Genomic DNA, 16,419 nt, shown 5'->3' with positions numbered 1-16,419 from the left:
CTAATCCTGACCAAAAGCTCCATGCAGAAATGTATTTACCCGGCATAAAATCACCATGGTTACATTTACTAAGATTTCTCACCACAAAGACAATCATCATAATTCACTCTGATTAACAAGCCGTTCACGGTTTCAACTACCTAACTTCAAAAACAACCCACAACCTCAATGAACCACACAAAGGGGAAAGATTATAGAATTTTTCACAGTGGAGCTTTTCCAAAATGAAAATTTTGATTCTCTCAGGACAGATGCAATGTGAATGAAACAGTAGGTTGGATACCAAACATAAAACATTTAAGTTAAATATAAATCAGCAATGATTCACATTACATTACACATTTTGTGTAAAACAAAATAATACATATACATATATATATATATATATATATATATATATATATATATATATATATATATATATATATATATATATATATATATATATATATATATATATATATATATATATATATATATTATTTATATATATATATATTTTTTTAGATATATAACAATATATTATAATATCTATTTCTAATATTTAAAAAGAAATTAGATATATTCTACAGAAAGAGCTTTTCTGTGAAAATAGGGGGCAATGCCCTTAATGCAGAAATACCTTTGAAATTTTAAGTTGACCAAAAAAAACAACAAAAAACAAATTTAACTCTAAGGGAGGGGTGGGCTTTCTAAGTTTTAGCCAATAAGTACAAGTGCTTAGAGTTCTCAAAGGACCTTTAAAAGACCTTCAGTCCAAGAAACTCAGTCAAGTAAGTATTGAAAAACATCATCAAAATATGAGGCTTGTGAGAAATGAAAACATGATTGATGAATTTAAAAAAGAGAGGGAGAAAGGTACTGTGGAAAAAAAGAGACACTGCAAGTCTAAACCCTTTAAGGAAAGTTGAGTTATAAATTTTAGATTTAAATCACCCTTTATAAAGTCATTTACAATTGATTGTCTTTACAAAATTATCTAAAAATCAAAACTCCTTCAGGAGTTACAAAAAAAACCCAGCTATATTTAAACCTCCATTACAAAAGAGCATGAATAGATAAGTCTGATCTCATGCTAAAAATGTCTGTCGCCCTGTGGGCTGTTATTATGTACAGATGGAAAGCTATGGTGTGTTTTCAGGAGGGAAAGATACGCAGCACCATCATGTGCATTTAGTCCATGGAGTGAAATCAGATGAGGAAAACATGTCACGGCTCTCACGGACCCATCTCAGAACATGGAGACATTAAGGACCTGTTATAAAAAAAAAAAAAACACAGAGTCACTTTATAACCCCCAGCATTGCAGGTGCAAAGGGTTCAGTCCCGTTCACACCAAGAGCAAGAAATATAATGACAACTATATTCAAGTTGGTTCTAATAATGGTTATATATTCAATAGGTTTAATTTGGTTACGAAAGAGCTTATTTGAAAGTTAAATGAAATGTGGCCAAAATATGGTTTTAAACTTCATAGGTTTTTGGTTTGCTATATATAACGTTTCTGGCATGAATGCATCTTTTGTACTTTGTTCTTCCTTAGCATCTTATCTGTCAGTTCAAAGTGATGAGTAAATGAACAGAGAACAAATCAGATTCTGGAATAAATTTAACGTAAATTCACTGCCACAATGCTGCGCGGGTGACTACTGGCACAAGATAAAAAGCACATAATCCTCTGGTCCCTCCTTTAATGTAAATCTAAGGGATTTCAAACAAGCACGTCTAATGAATAAATTATAAAGTGGATTAATAAATGAATGAATAAACAGGCTGATGAAAGAAGACTTACAGAGTCATCCATGATAGAAGCAGGGTCAAAGTAGTCTGGTTTAAGCTCGGATCTCTCCCTGCGGTTTTTGGATGGAGGCTTCAGGAAAAAAAAAAAAAAAAAAAGTTTAAAACAATGATACAAAAATGTGTTTTCTCTAGACCCCGTAGCTGAAGGAAACTAGATTGGATGGATTATGTGAAGATCTGAGCAATGCTATCATTGTGTTTTTACTGCTTGATATAATGCTTTCCCTTACCAGATCAATGTCCATGGTATCGAAGTCCATGCCCTCGTTAAGGTCGTCCAATCGTTCCTCTGATGACATCATCACATCCTCTACAATCGGTTCCTCATCATCCTCCATCAGCCCACTGCCACGCCGGCTAGCAAACAAGCACATTTTTTACAAATTTAATGAGTGCAAGAATGTAAATGATCATGTGAGATAAAGAGGAATCAAAAAACAAAATTGTCAAAATCTTGCTACTGTGGCAACCCTATTTAAAAACTATAAAACAGGAACAATGCTAGTTTGTCAACAAAAAGTAAAACTGTATCAAATATAATAATCTAATCTAAACTATATAACTAATAAACTAATACTCTGGCCAGAAAATCCATAAAGGTACACCACTGTTTAAGCACTACCTTTCAAAAGAAAATATAGTATAGTAAAACAGTAACATTAATATAATAAACAATTGTTCTATTTGAATATATTTTAAATAACTTTTGAAGTATTTTTTTTTTTCATTTTTATTAATGTCAATTGAAAATTATCCTAATATGCTCATTTGAGACTCAAGAAACATTTGTTATAATGAATATTGAAAACTGTTTTATAGGTTTGTGTAAAGTTATGCGTGTTTTTAAGGGTTGTTTGATGAATAGAAATTTCAAAAGAACAGCATTTACTTGAAATACACTGCCTGTCCAAAAAAAAAAAAAAAAAAAAAAAAGAAAGAGTCACACACTCTAATTTTGTTGGACCACCTTTAGCTTTGATTATGTCATGCATTCACCCTGACACCATTTCGATAAGCTTCTGCAATGTCTCATAATTTATTTGAATACAGAGTTGCATTAATTTTTCACTAAAATCTTGTATTGATGCTGGGAGAATTGGACGCAGTCTTCTCCAGCACATCCCAACGATTCTCGATGGGGCTAAGATCTGGACTCTGCTGGCCAATTCATGTGTAAAAATGGTGTCTCAAGCTCCCTGAACCACACTTTTACAATTTGAGCCTGATGAATCCTGGCATTGTCATCTTGGAATATGCCATCAGAACATTAAGAAATCTATTAACGGAATAACTTTCAGAATGTTCAGGTAGTCAGCTGACCTCATTCTTTGGGCACAAAATGTTGCTGAAGCTGGACCTAAATAACAGCAGCAACCTCAGATCATAGCACTTTTTTGCTTTGTTAAATCCAGATGGTGACACGTTTGATCAATTTATTGCAATTTTTTTTTACTGAATTGTTTACTGAGAAAAATGTACTGAAGAAAGTAAATCTAAATCCAACACGTGTACATAAATATGCACTTACATGTTGTGCTGAATGTGGCCTCTCATCTTGCCATACTGCAGGCTTGCTCTTTCATGCTGCTGTTTCTGGGCCATCATCCACGCGACCTGAGAGCTGAAAACAAACCAGATCTTAATACATTTTTTTAATAATCAGTGTGTGCGTGTTGAAAACCGTTTATGAGCTTACTTGTAGTCCATGTTTTGGTGCTGCTGCTGCTGCTGCAGAGGTGTGTGTGGCGTTTCGTTGCTCATGCTATAAACTCCCATGTACCCCTGCTCAGGCCGGAGCTTCTTTGCATCCCGCTGGACAGTAGAGACGATGTGGGGTGATGACATCATTACAGGAGTGTGTGGGCCACTCTGCTCACGATTTACCCACATGCTCACATCACTGCTGCTACAGCTGCTCTCCTCTAAGAAACAGACAGAGAGACAAATCAGTTTTACCCTTAAGATTGCAGAATAATCTATAAAGATTAGAATTAATCATATGATTAAAATTCAATGCATATGTACCCTCGGGTAGTTTTCTCTTGTTGGCAGCAAGTGGTTTGCTCCTGCGACTGCGGGAGGAGCTCCTGCTGCTCAAACCGCTGATGACAGAAAGCGTGTCATCATCAGCACCCGCCTGCAGAGAGTTACGGTAGGAGATGAGTGGTAACCAGCAGTCGTCCCTCTGCAGAGCCATCTGAAAGGTCATGAACCGCTCTAGATACAGGTGCCTGAAGGGAGAGATCGGAGGTCAAACAAAAAAAACATAAATATACTTCAATAGAGGCACTAATTTAAAAGCCAGCACACCATTAACCTTTAGAGACCCAGAGAAACAGAATTTTAACACGTGTATATTTACAGGAATAGTTCACCCATAAATGAAAATTCAGTCATCATTTACTCAACTTCAAGTAGTTCCAAACCTGTATGAATTTCTTTGTTCTGCTGAACACAAAGGGATATATTTTGAAGAAATTGTAACCAGGCTGTTTGGGTTCACCACTGAATTCCATAGCAGGAAAAAAGGTCAATGATGACCCAAAACGGCCTGGTTACAACCTTTTCCATTTTTGGGTGAACTTTTGCAGGTAAAATCTACATGTCAGCTGACACTAAAATGTATCACATGAGCTTATCACAACTGCACATCTACCAGGGTCACAAATTATGCTATCAAGTGCTGACATAGATAGCACCTTAAAACGTTTTTATCTATTTGAAAAGTTTTTTAAGTATGAATAGTGATGGGGAAAGGCTTGCATGCCCTAAAAATTTACATACATTAAAAACAGTGCTCAAAGCATAACAGAATTGCAACCCTGGCATTAGATGTCAGAATGTTCCGCTGTTTTTATACAGTGAAGCCTATTTAATGAATGGCACAAATAAAAAAAAAAAATTCTCAATGACAATACATTTTTTTTTAAATATTTATAATAATTCAAATTTACTGGTTCATAGTATTACTTCTCAAATACATTTGTGTGCTGGTTTTTACCTTAGTTAAAAAAATGGGGCAAGTTAGCAAAAAAGTTGTAACCTTTATCCATATCACATCAGATTATATTGCAAATAGCACCTAAATTAAATGTTTATAACTATTTATTGTAGTTTTAGGAAGCCATCGGTTATAACTAATGGCTTCCTAAAACTACAGGGTGTTTGAGGGATCTGAGACAGCAGGGATTCTCAATATGAGTGTCTTACACAGTCTTCTTGTCCTGCCTCAGTAGTTTGGAGGAAAACTCACTGAGGATGTCAAGAAAAGCGAGGTTGAGAGGAGGGCCACCCTCTCCCTGTGGACTGGGCTCTTTAAAGGCAAATTCTATTCCATCCCTAAAGACAGAAACACACACTGTCACTCTATCACAAAAACATATAGTCGCCCCTTTTCAACTAAAAGGATTCAATGTTAATGCTGGTGCCAGAATTCAATTCTGATAAATAAAATACAGTTTTACACAAACAGGATAAAGAAAGTGGCTGGAGCACCAATCCAACGATTCGAGATCAAGAACCAGAACACATCTGAGACTTTACAGCAAGAGAGTTTACATTTTCTTACTTGTGGAGCATTGCAATGGCCTCTCTGGTTTTGATTTGATCAAGTCCAAACGTGAGTGAGAAGCGTCGGGCCAGTTCTTTAATCCCACAGAATGCAGACGTGGACCGATCGGAGTTACAGCCCAGATCATTCAGCATCTCATTAAACAGCTGAAACACAAACATCACACGTCTGTTACTGTTTTATATGATACTCGGTGAGCTGGTCTGAGTAAAGAGGGAAGCGTTGCCTCACCTGCTGCAAACTGAGGATCAGAGTCTTGGCACACTGAATCTTGTCGATCTGACGTGCTTTACTCATGGTCTCCTTAATAATATCTCCGTAATCATTATAGTACTACACACAGACAGAGACAGTGAGTCAATGTAAGCATCAAGTAACAAAAACAGAGAGACATTACAACATAAGTGAGACTCACTCTCATGTATTGTTTGAAGATATCTGCTCCTGTATTCATCTCTACCACATTGTAGATGATTAATTTGCAGAAGGCGGCCAGTAAATTCCTGCGTCTATGGAGCGCTTCAATCTTACCAGCCTCATCATCTACAAGATAATCAAGTCACCAAACTTTTGACTGGTAGTGTGTTATTTGTTTTGCTTCTAAATGAATTAATGAAATTATTTCTCATTTCACAGCATCTCATTTCTGTTCCAAAAGCAGCATCATTTAGGGATAGTTCACGCAAAATTGAAAATTCTATCGTAATTTTCCTCAATCATAAAACAAATCCATCTATATCGAAAAACAGTGTTTGATAAAACAGCAGTCCCACTACCCACTCAAATCATTTAATGAGCCATATTGCTATGTCAGGCTGCTGAAAAATTCATTTTGTGCTAATAGTTGTGTACACCACTACACATAAGTCAACAGCTGATCTCTGTGTCTGGAAGCATAGACTGCATATTATCACACACTCAAATTCACACAGCAGTGCTTCAAGTGGATCAAAATGGTCCTCTGTCCTATTTGTCATTTACCTGTGCTGCTGTCTTCATCCTGATCAACAAACACGTGATCAAGGATAAAGTTGATTAGTTCGCTCTGTAAGGATGCATCAGGACTGAACACCAAGGGCTCTAAAGCTTCCCGCCCCGAAGCCACAATCTGATAACTGAAGATCAAGAGTGCATCGCAAAGAATGGTGAAGGCCTGCCACACACAAAAAGTTTATTTTCTCAGAATCCCTTATACACAAAGGCATGTAGGGGCTTGGCGTAGAAAAGTCACAATCACCTGTTCCTTGACAACAGTGCTGATACTATTCAGATACCTCTGACACATCATGCAGAAGGCTCTCAACTGCCTCCGCAACAGCACCATATCATCCTGAAATGGGACGAGAGTGTGACAAAACCCTCACAAATGACAGTCTCAACACAGGTCTGGGTGTGTATGTGTGTGTGTGTGTTGTACCTTACTGCCACTGCCCTCCGAGACCTTAGCCAAGTGCCAGAGTATGACATAGTGAGTGCACTGGAGTGCATGAGCCACAATCTATAAAAGACAAAACAAAACAATATAATAAAACACATGGCACACAGACCAAATATGGCCTATAGAGAAGTGTAGTAGGCACTACTTTTGGGGTTAAAAAAAAGATTAATTTAATTCAATGACAATTAATTTTAATTTAAGGGGCTTATCTCCACTGCTAGCAAAAATAGAATATTATATTAACAAAAAAATATTTGATGCTGTATGTTACATTAGATCCAGTCAAGACCATTGAACAGCTTTTGTCTTTTTCTTACATACATTGTTGCTTGATTATATTTCTATATTAATATTAGTATATAAAAACAATGTGCTTTATTTCACGCCATTACCGGTCATTAAAGCAACATTAAGTTAGTTTGGAACAACATTTCATTGCAGAACACCATGTATAAGGCATGCACCCAGGCCAGTGTAACAAAATGAGTTAAGTCCCTGGATTAGTAGTCAGTACCTGTTCAGGCATATCTCCGTTTTGCAGACCAGAGTTCAAAAGTCTGTAGTTGCTGGTGAAAAGGTCCCATTTAGTGAGGTCATGGGCACTGCAGGGAGCACAAACACAGACACACACACAGTTATGATAAAGAAAGTTTTGTGAATTTTTATTGAATTTATTGAACTCCAAAATCAAAAGAATTTTAAAAATGGGGGAAAAAGTATGTTTTAGGACCTTTGGAACTTCTCAGTTTTAGCCACAAAGTTTGTTCTTACTTATGGAAGGCTGTGATTCTTTTGAGTGTTGACAAAACTTGATAGGCATCATCTTCATCAGGCTCCTCTCCCTTAATGAAACAAAGCAGTTATAGTTGAAACTACAATGGTGAAATTACAAAGAACAGTTATGCAGGGAAAATGACCACACACACACACCTCCTGAAGAACATCCTCCAGCAGTCGGTGGAACTTATCAATCTGTTCATCAAGCATCTGGCTGCGGACAATATCTACACGGTTATAGATGGTGAAATCCTCATTGCACAGTGCATGGAATGTCATGGAGCATGCCTCTAACACATCTGTGTCTGTGTGCTTCTCCACCACATCCCGGACCTGGCGCAGCAAAGCATCCAGATGCTGCAGGACATCAGCAACAGAACAATAACTCTCAATCATTTCTTGACTTTACGTGTTGATTCTAAAATATGACACTACTATTATAAACCTTCTTGATGTTAAATGTGACTTAATTGGTTTTGTATGTGAATAATTACCTTCTCCAGCCGACCGGTTGTGTAGATCTCTAGATCGAAATACTGAGGAAACTGCAACAGATTAGTGACCTTCTCTGGGTCCACCGAATACTGAGAAATAAAGAGAATGATGTTCGAGAGGTTTTTTTTTTTTTTCAGAAATCACTTGGTTTCCATTCTTATTCAGGTTGCAATCATTTATTTGGAGTATCTTTAAGCAGCACATCGTAGACCATTGCTTTATGCCCAAAAAGCCAATCAGTATTGCAATACAAAATCATTTGTGTTTAGGATTTAATGACTGCAATTAAAGTTATTTTTACATTTTTTTACATTTGTTTGTTATTTAAGCATTACTCAATTCTGGCAATGCATGGAATCACTCACTTTAGTCAGTAACAGAGGCAGAGCCACAGCAAATGTTTCTGTGATCTTTGTTCGATCATCCAACTGAGTTTTCTTTTCTTTAGCTGTCAGAACCTGTGCCAGAATAAGAAAAAACATACACATTTATATATACACATTCATAAATACTGACAGAAGTCTTATTTATTTTAGAAAAATATTTGATCAGTTTCATTTAACATGATATAAACATAAGTGGTCCTTTCTATTTGAAAAGAACAATCAGCCAAATGCATTTGCTTTAGAGTTTTAATGAAAGCGATAGAAACAGGTTTATCAAAGTGATAGGAACAGATCAATATAGAATCCATACAGAACAGAGACTCTATACATGACTGGATGGAGGCAGATCTGAATGTGAGCTATTAGCCAACTGTAGGAAACATGCAGTGTTTAAGTGGACTAAATGATAAATGAGAATGAAATTAAATTAAATGTTCAGCATACACGGATATGTAATTCACATTTGAAAAAAAACCCCAAAAACATTTTTATTTCATGCTAAGATTTTACGCATTTACACAAATAGCTATTTGAAATAGGTTCAGTGCTCAGTTAAAGAAAAACAACTTTTGAGTGAAAACATTTGCATCTATGGGATGTGCTCACTAATATGGCAAAACCAAAATGTTGTGTTTGTCTCACCCTTTTGCCAGGGCCTCGTCCGATGGGTGGGTGACACTCACAGGTCTGTCTGACAGCACAGAGCATGATTTCAACCAGAGCAGCTTCTTGAGCATCAGTGAGAGCTGAAACACACACATCATGGTGTTTGAGTAGTTAAGAATGAGTTTTTTTTTTTGATAAATTCTGATCCTGTCACAAAAGAATTGATAGCCAGGTACCCTCCTCTCCAGGGTAAGGTTCATCCAGCAGCAGACTGATCATACTCTCCCAGTCCTTCAGCAGCTCAGACGCACAATCCCACAAGCTGTCCACCAGGTAGGCACCATGCTCATGCAGCTAAAACACACAAACTTTCATGATATCTTAAAAAGCCAACCTACTGTCTCACGGTTTGCTCAGTTACTATTCCATTCAGAGGAATAAATTAGGCTAAATTCTTATTTTGCCTACTTTTTCAAATAATCTAACTGCCTCACATTTTGTTCTCATACAATGTGCTGACATCTCAGAGAAGGAAAAAAACCATGTGAAATACTGCGACCTGCTCAGTCAAAATATTTATATAACGAGACATTAAGAAGTGACATAGCACGCTGAGCACATCAAGCACACCTCACTCTCAAGAAAGAACAAGACAGTCGTTCTGATGAGGTTAGCATTCAAACACTGTCTGCCTCTCCTGGGCCGCCCCTCATCCTCTGGACCATGATGACTGAACAACCTGGGAACACAGCACCAGCATACATGCACAGTCTTAAGGGGAATCAGTCAGTCATGGTGAGCATAAGATGCATTATGGTTAAAACTAATGCTGCCATTGTGTTTAATTACACTGGTATTTAATGAAGCATGGAGTTGCTATGATTAAAAAAAAAAAAGCTGTGACATTTACTTTTTGTAGAGAAACTCCCCTGCTGCGACGGCCACCGGTCGGTGGGCAGAGTAAACCAAGTGATAGACGCTCTCACAGTCTTCTGCTGTCAAAACCTCATCACTACTCCTGTGTGCACAAACAAACACAATTACATAGTAAAAGGACATTTCTAAAATAAAAGCGAGACTCTGAATGCTGAACTCACTGCAGGACCAGTGTCAGGAGCTTAATGGCCTGAACAGCAACATCATATTCCTTATCTAGAGTCATAGAAACGATTCGATCCTACAGAGACAAAGAATGAGAGAAATGTCAGTTTAAAAATAAATAAATAAATAAAACATTCAGTGACAAATAGTAATCCACACTTAGAGATGGGGTTGCCATACTAAGAGTCCCAGTAAAAGATTTACCTTGAAGCGGCTGGTGAAGAGTTCCAGTCTGGCATTGAGTTCTCTGCTGTAATACAAACCCTGAAGAGCAGTAAGACACTTCAGACGAACCTCACCTTGCTGGAGAATGAAAAATGATGGATGAGACGTGACATGTTTAGGTTTGACCTGTATATAAGAACCAATCGGTGTGAATGTGTTTGTGATACCTTATCATACATGGTCCAGCCCACATACTTCAGGTAACTGTCATTAAGAAAAGCCTCGCTGTACATCTTCATCCACATACCAATCTCTTCAATGCAGACAACCCTGATCTCAGCAATCACATCCCTGCGCACAAATATTCTTAGATTATTTTGAAACTTGAATTCACTAAATCATTCTATTGTTGGGATGTTTGCTTACCTGTATCTGTGGATGAATACTCCTTTAAAAATGGCATTCATCATGTTCTCAATCTCATCCTGGTTTTCCTGGAGCTATTAATTACAAAAATAACCAAGTCTGAATCAGGTTTCTGAGTGTGAGTGAGTGTGTGTGTGTGTGTGTGTGTGTGTGTGTGTGTATGCATCACCTCCTTGCGTTTTTGCAGCAGGAGCTCCAGGCGTTCATTGGCTCGTTTCCCGATGCTCTTGTTGCGTTCTGTCTCGTATTGTCTTTGTGTGTTGTCCAAATTAATACTCAAATTCAGAGCAACATTCACTAAAGCGGTCATCAGTTTCATGGCTGAAATACACCAAAAAAAAGGTCAGAGTGTGTAATTTATACCTTTATCAAAAAGATCATACTGATGGAAAGCAGAGTCAGCATAAACTAAGTTTTTTTAAATATCTAGAGGCGCACTCACAGGAAGATGGTATACCACAGAGATAAATTAGAGGTTAAATACACACACTTGCATGTGTCAAAATGCCCATTTTTACAAGTACATACACACAGTAATTTAAGACTTAAGTGAAAGCAAACAGCTAAGACAGAAAACGTGTAACAGTACATTGGATCTGGGCAGCTCTTTAAGTGACAAGTCTAAAATTCCTGCTGTTTGATTAAAAGCTGCTGTCAAACAACAAAAGTGAGAAAATCTCTCACTGCTCTTGACTATATATTTTTTTATAAGCTTTTGTGAATTAAAAAAAAAATTAATCTTGGTAAAACTTTACAATAAGGTTCATTAGTTAACATTACCTACAATAGTTAACGTGAACTAAGAAAGAAGAATACTTCTACAGCATTTATTAATCCAATATTTGTATTTAAGCATTTACTAATGAATTATTAAAGTAATGTTTTATTTGTTAACATTAGCTAATGCACCATGAACAAACTATAAACTAATGTATTTTTATCAACTAAAATAAAAAATTATTATAGCGTATAATATATAACTAATTATATTATAGTTATAACTATTATAGTTATAACTAACTATTATAACTAACTATAGTTATAACTAACTATTATAGCGCATATACATTAACTAATGAATGAAACCTTATTGTAAAATATTTAATTTACACTGAAGAATATGCAGTGTACATACATTATACAGTATACATTTGATTACTTTATACAATAAATGCAGCTTCTTTCTTATTTATTTATTTATGGTGTGGGCTAGTATTAGCCTGGTGATAAAAATTATTAAATATCTATTAGAATTTTGATATAATAAAACACCTTGTTTAAAGAAAACCTGTCTGTTATATATTGTTACCGTGAAATAAAATGATATAAAATTGTGGTCACATAACCCACTCCTATCAGGTAGTATGTTTTTCTGAACTCTGCACAGCACCTAGCCCAAAATCACCCACCTGCCAGGGTACTGGTGTGTCTGAACGCTCTGACCTGTGAGTCTGACAGGCCGGTGAGGAGAGAGATGACCGTGTCCATCATGTACTCATCATAGATGATGCTATACTGGCACTGTCGAACCAGAACCGCGATGAACTCACACAAGCTTAATTTAAACTTCTTCCACATTGGACCTGCCATTGCCAGCGGATAATCACCACTGTCCTGAACACAAACACACAAACTCTTAAACTCTTTTTCCACATACATCTCCTCCATCCCATCATAGATTCTACCCACAAAAACATCTGTGGTATAAACATGTTAACAAACCTCATCAAACTCTTCAGTCATTTTCCTGATGATCTCAGAATTCTGCATGTGCCGAAACATCTCTGAGCTCACAGCACCTATAACAAACAAACGCATTCAATAAGCCAAAATATAAACATCAATTATGCAAACTTATTTACACCTGAAGACCACACACCTTTGCATCCAGAGCAGTGGATAAAGAAGTTGATGAGTTCCAGCAAAGCGGTGTCTCTGTCCATCTTATAGGACTCAATCCAATCATCAACCACTGACTGCAGAGAGAGAGAGAGAGAGAGAGAGAGAGAGAGAGAGAGAGAGAGAGAGAGAGAGAGAGAGAGAGAGAGAGAGAGAGAGAGAGAGAGAGATACAAAGCAAACACATACACTCGCTCAGTTAAACATTCTTTCCTACACACACAGCCTACACAGAAAGCATACACTGTAGTTAGACCTGGATATAATAACTAACCACACAAAATGCTGATTTACTCTGATGATACATCCCAGCACTTTGAGACAGAGAGCATTTAGGTCTGTGAATGAATACTGTCTGACAAATCAGCGTGTATCTTGTTTGAGTGTAAGTTGTTTGTGTGTATGCTGGTACCTGTGTGGCACTCTTGCCCAATTTGACAATCTCAAACAAACTGAGATTCTCCATATCACTCTCCTGATGGTGGCCATTTACCCGACCTCTCACCTCTGACCCCTTCGACTTCTCTCCAGGAGTCTTTTTCCCCTTCTAGACATAAATGGCAAAAAGCAAGAAATTTTAGAAATTATTAACCTCATATTACCTGGTGTCCACATATGTGGACATTACATTTTAGTAAATATCTCTGAGACTCTACATGTCATAGTTTTAAAGGAACACTCTATTTTTTTTTTTTAAATAGGCTCATTCTCTAACTAAAAGTTGCGTTTTATCGTTTTTGAATCCATTCAGCTGATCTCCAAGTCTGGCAATAGCACTTTTAGCATAGCTTAGCATAGATCATTGAATCTGATTACACCAGAAGCTTCCTGTTTAAAAACTACCAAAAACTCAACTCTTCTGTAGTTACATCGTGCACCAAGCCTGATGGAAAATGAAAAGATGCATTACTCTCATTATGGCATAATAATCAAGGAACTTTGCTGCCGTACCATGGGCATAGCAGGCGCCGTGATATCACACAGGTTTTAAATAAGAAAAATATCTAAACTCTTTGGTCATTTTTAAATGATATGCTTGTAGTCTAATCAGATTCAATGATCTACACTGAACTATGCTAAAAGTGCTATTTTCAAAAAAAAGTCTGGATGTCCTGTAAAGAGCACATTGGGGGTTTTCAAAGATATCAAATGATTAGAGACCTCTCCTTGGTCTCTTATGGAAATATGATAATATTGTATTATTATTTAGGTCTGTTTTTTAACTAGGTGTCATAAATCAACATCTCAGGAAAATGTTTTGGGTATTTCAGATCAAAATATGACTTTCTGTCTTGTTTTCATACATATCTTCATATGAGGACACCGGGACTAAAAGCATGTTTATTATGCAATTTGGGAGACATAACAAGAAATTATATTAAATTGTATTTTTTTTTTTAAAGAAACTGAGTCATGATGTCCTCAACTGGGGACATAACATAATTGTTTGAATGAAATAGATTTTTTTACATTATTTTTAATGCTCTAAAATTTTCTAAAATGTTTTTCTATGGTCTTAAGAGGTTAAACAAGCTTTTAATGCCGCATTGCTCAAATTGTGATTTAAATATTCCCACTGTAATTAAAAAAACTCTAGGTTAGCCAATTTGTAATTATATATTTATATAATAATAATAATAAAAGACAAAATAAGGTATATCCTTATTATAATATTCCACAGTAAAATAAATTTAAGACAAATAACAGTAAAACTGTTTTAAATTTATTGTTCTCAAATGCTAAACCATTAAGGTTTTATTTAATAGAAAAACCTCAGGGAGCCCTCAAATCTTCTTTTTTGTTAACAACAGCTGGTTTAAAGACAGTTGGTGCATACTGCATTCCCAAACTTGCATTATAAGCTACTCAAACTGAAGGCTCATGCAGAGATGATATTGTGTTTTTTTTGCAAACAACTCATGAGCTGCAGATTTGATAAAATTATTGAAATAAAATAGCACAACTATATTGCAGTTTCGTCTTATATGATTAATCACGCAGCCTTATATCTGTTTAACTGTGTATTTGAAAGCTGATTGTGTGATAAAACAGCTGAGGTCGCTGCCTAAAAAGTACCTTTCCTTTCCCAGATTTGCCATTCCGACCCTCGAGATCTTCAAGATCAGTGTCCAAGAGCCGAGAGTATCCTTCCCTAAACAAACAAAATGCACCAGTGATTACAGCAGTGCGTATGTGGAGTATTTCAGGTGTATATATTTTACAGGTGCTTTCATTTAGTGTTGGTGTTTACAGAGCTCTAACGAGACACCAGATGTGCTTTGTGTGCATACGGGGCTGAAACGCCAAGATAAAGTTTAATGAGCTGTTTTCCTACAAATATGAACACAGTGTTGTACCTTACACAAGCACAAAGTAAGCAAGTTGTCATGTAGCAGATACTGTACTTCTTGATGAATGTGTCTATGATGATGCTCATAAATGCTGAATAGTCAGATTTAGAGACAGGGACAGTGTCTGGCTGAAGAAGCAGCAAGTTAGTTTGCGTCTGGTACTTACTGGTGGAAGTCTGTTTGAAGGTCCTGAGCTGCTATCATTTTGTCAACATCTTCCGTTTCTTCTGGAGTTTATAAGTGTCCCCACACTGCAGTAGACAGACAGACCCACACAGCTGAAAAACACATGCTGCAGCATAAAAAAATACATATTATTTGCATATAAAAAATAAAACCACGTAAACAACTATAACGATTAATGGTGCAGTTACTAAACGAGGTTATTCTCGCGCGTCTGTCTGCGTGAAGGACGTGTGTATATATGTATGACTTTAATAACAAATATCAAACATATGCTGTCAAAAACATTACTGAACGCAAAATCTAACTATAAACACTGTATAAACTCGGTTAAATAAGCGAAATTTCTATATATTCGTGTTGCGTGTGAAAATGTATTAATTGTGTTTTTAATGTTGAGTTTGATTTCCGTAAACACAAGCTAGCATGCTAACATGCTAATGGGCCTCCAGCTCCTCTAACAGTCATTAAAACCGCCCCAAACCCAGCAAAACAATATAAAACTCACCGCAAAACCCCATTAAAACTTGACATTTTCTCCTACGAGACACACTGTAGTCTTTCGTTAATTCTCACTATTCAAACTAATGACTCAAACTCCATTGACATATGAACGACTCTGACAAACGAATCTCCCGAACGAAGTCACAGGAAAACGTCTTTTAGTTATTTTATTTTTTTCCAAAAAAGCGGATATTTATGAAGATCGTCCGCCATTTCCTTCCTCACCTCCCTCAGCGTGAGTCTAGCAGCATCAAAAACCGCCCAGAACTGCTGCCGCCGCCGCCGCCGCCGCCGAACGGTACCGAACCGGACCGGAGTTCCGTGGTTAAGACATTAAAATACGTTCCAAGTAGAACCGGCTCAGTTCTGTTTGTGTTTCGTAGCTGGAAGAATCAGTTTGCTTCTATGGGCGGACAGGAGTAAAAAAAAATACGGCCGCGAGAAACCCAAAACACACTTAATACGCGTCCACACACACACACCCACACCCACATACTAGCATCCACACACAAACACACCCACACACATACATGCACATCATGGGACTACCACTGCTAATGAACAGTTGTTGGTTTACAGTGGTTGTATACTGAATTGGACAGACATTAGTCCTAAATGACTATTTATTTACAAACAATATAAATGATACGAATGACTTCGTGTCAGCGAGATCCGAGGACATAAGCCATTTCAAATTAAATGGAAAAGTTCAAGAAGA

General features: G+C 36.8%; 1 protein-coding gene across 1 annotated transcript; it reads right to left on the bottom strand.

The window, feature by feature from the left end:
* Positions 1-469: 469 nt before the first annotated feature.
* On the bottom strand, positions 470-16,227 carry stag2a (stromal antigen 2a). Its single transcript, XM_043240691.1, has 34 exons — positions 15,927-16,227; positions 15,181-15,306; positions 14,740-14,815; positions 13,076-13,210; positions 12,645-12,741; positions 12,488-12,564; positions 12,175-12,379; positions 10,935-11,086; positions 10,766-10,839; positions 10,567-10,690; positions 10,379-10,477; positions 10,171-10,250; positions 9,984-10,091; positions 9,704-9,812; positions 9,310-9,427; positions 9,110-9,213; positions 8,447-8,539; positions 8,081-8,170; positions 7,740-7,943; positions 7,581-7,651; positions 7,324-7,411; positions 6,789-6,869; positions 6,609-6,701; positions 6,353-6,524; positions 5,787-5,914; positions 5,603-5,704; positions 5,369-5,517; positions 5,011-5,139; positions 3,826-4,031; positions 3,497-3,722; positions 3,329-3,421; positions 2,031-2,157; positions 1,793-1,870; positions 470-1,255 (listed from the first exon to the last, which is right to left on the bottom strand). The coding sequence occupies exons 2-34, from the start codon at positions 15,216-15,218 to the stop codon at positions 1,232-1,234; spliced, it is 3,750 nt and encodes a 1,249-aa protein (XP_043096626.1). The 5' UTR covers positions 15,219-15,306; positions 15,927-16,227; the 3' UTR covers positions 470-1,231.
* Positions 16,228-16,419: the final 192 nt, after the last annotated feature.

The sequence above is a fragment of the Puntigrus tetrazona genome, chromosome 5 (assembly GCF_018831695.1).
Source record: "Puntigrus tetrazona isolate hp1 chromosome 5, ASM1883169v1, whole genome shotgun sequence".
Lineage (NCBI taxonomy): Eukaryota > Metazoa > Chordata > Actinopteri > Cypriniformes > Cyprinidae > Puntigrus > Puntigrus tetrazona.
The sequence above is the reverse complement of the archived record's forward strand: the minus strand, read 5'-3'. Positions and strand labels throughout refer to the sequence as shown.

Coding starts and splice junctions, on each gene's coding strand:
- stag2a (XM_043240691.1), bottom strand. CDS start 15,218: ATGATAGCAGCTCAGGACCTTCAAACAGACTTCCACCA. Junction 10,691..10,765: donor GTATTCATCCACAGATACAG/GTAAGCAAACAT, acceptor ATTTGTGCGCAG/GGATGTGATTGCTGAGATCA. Junction 8,540..9,109: donor GACGAGGCCCTGGCAAAAGG/GTGAGACAAACA, acceptor ATTCTGGCACAG/GTTCTGACAGCTAAAGAAAA.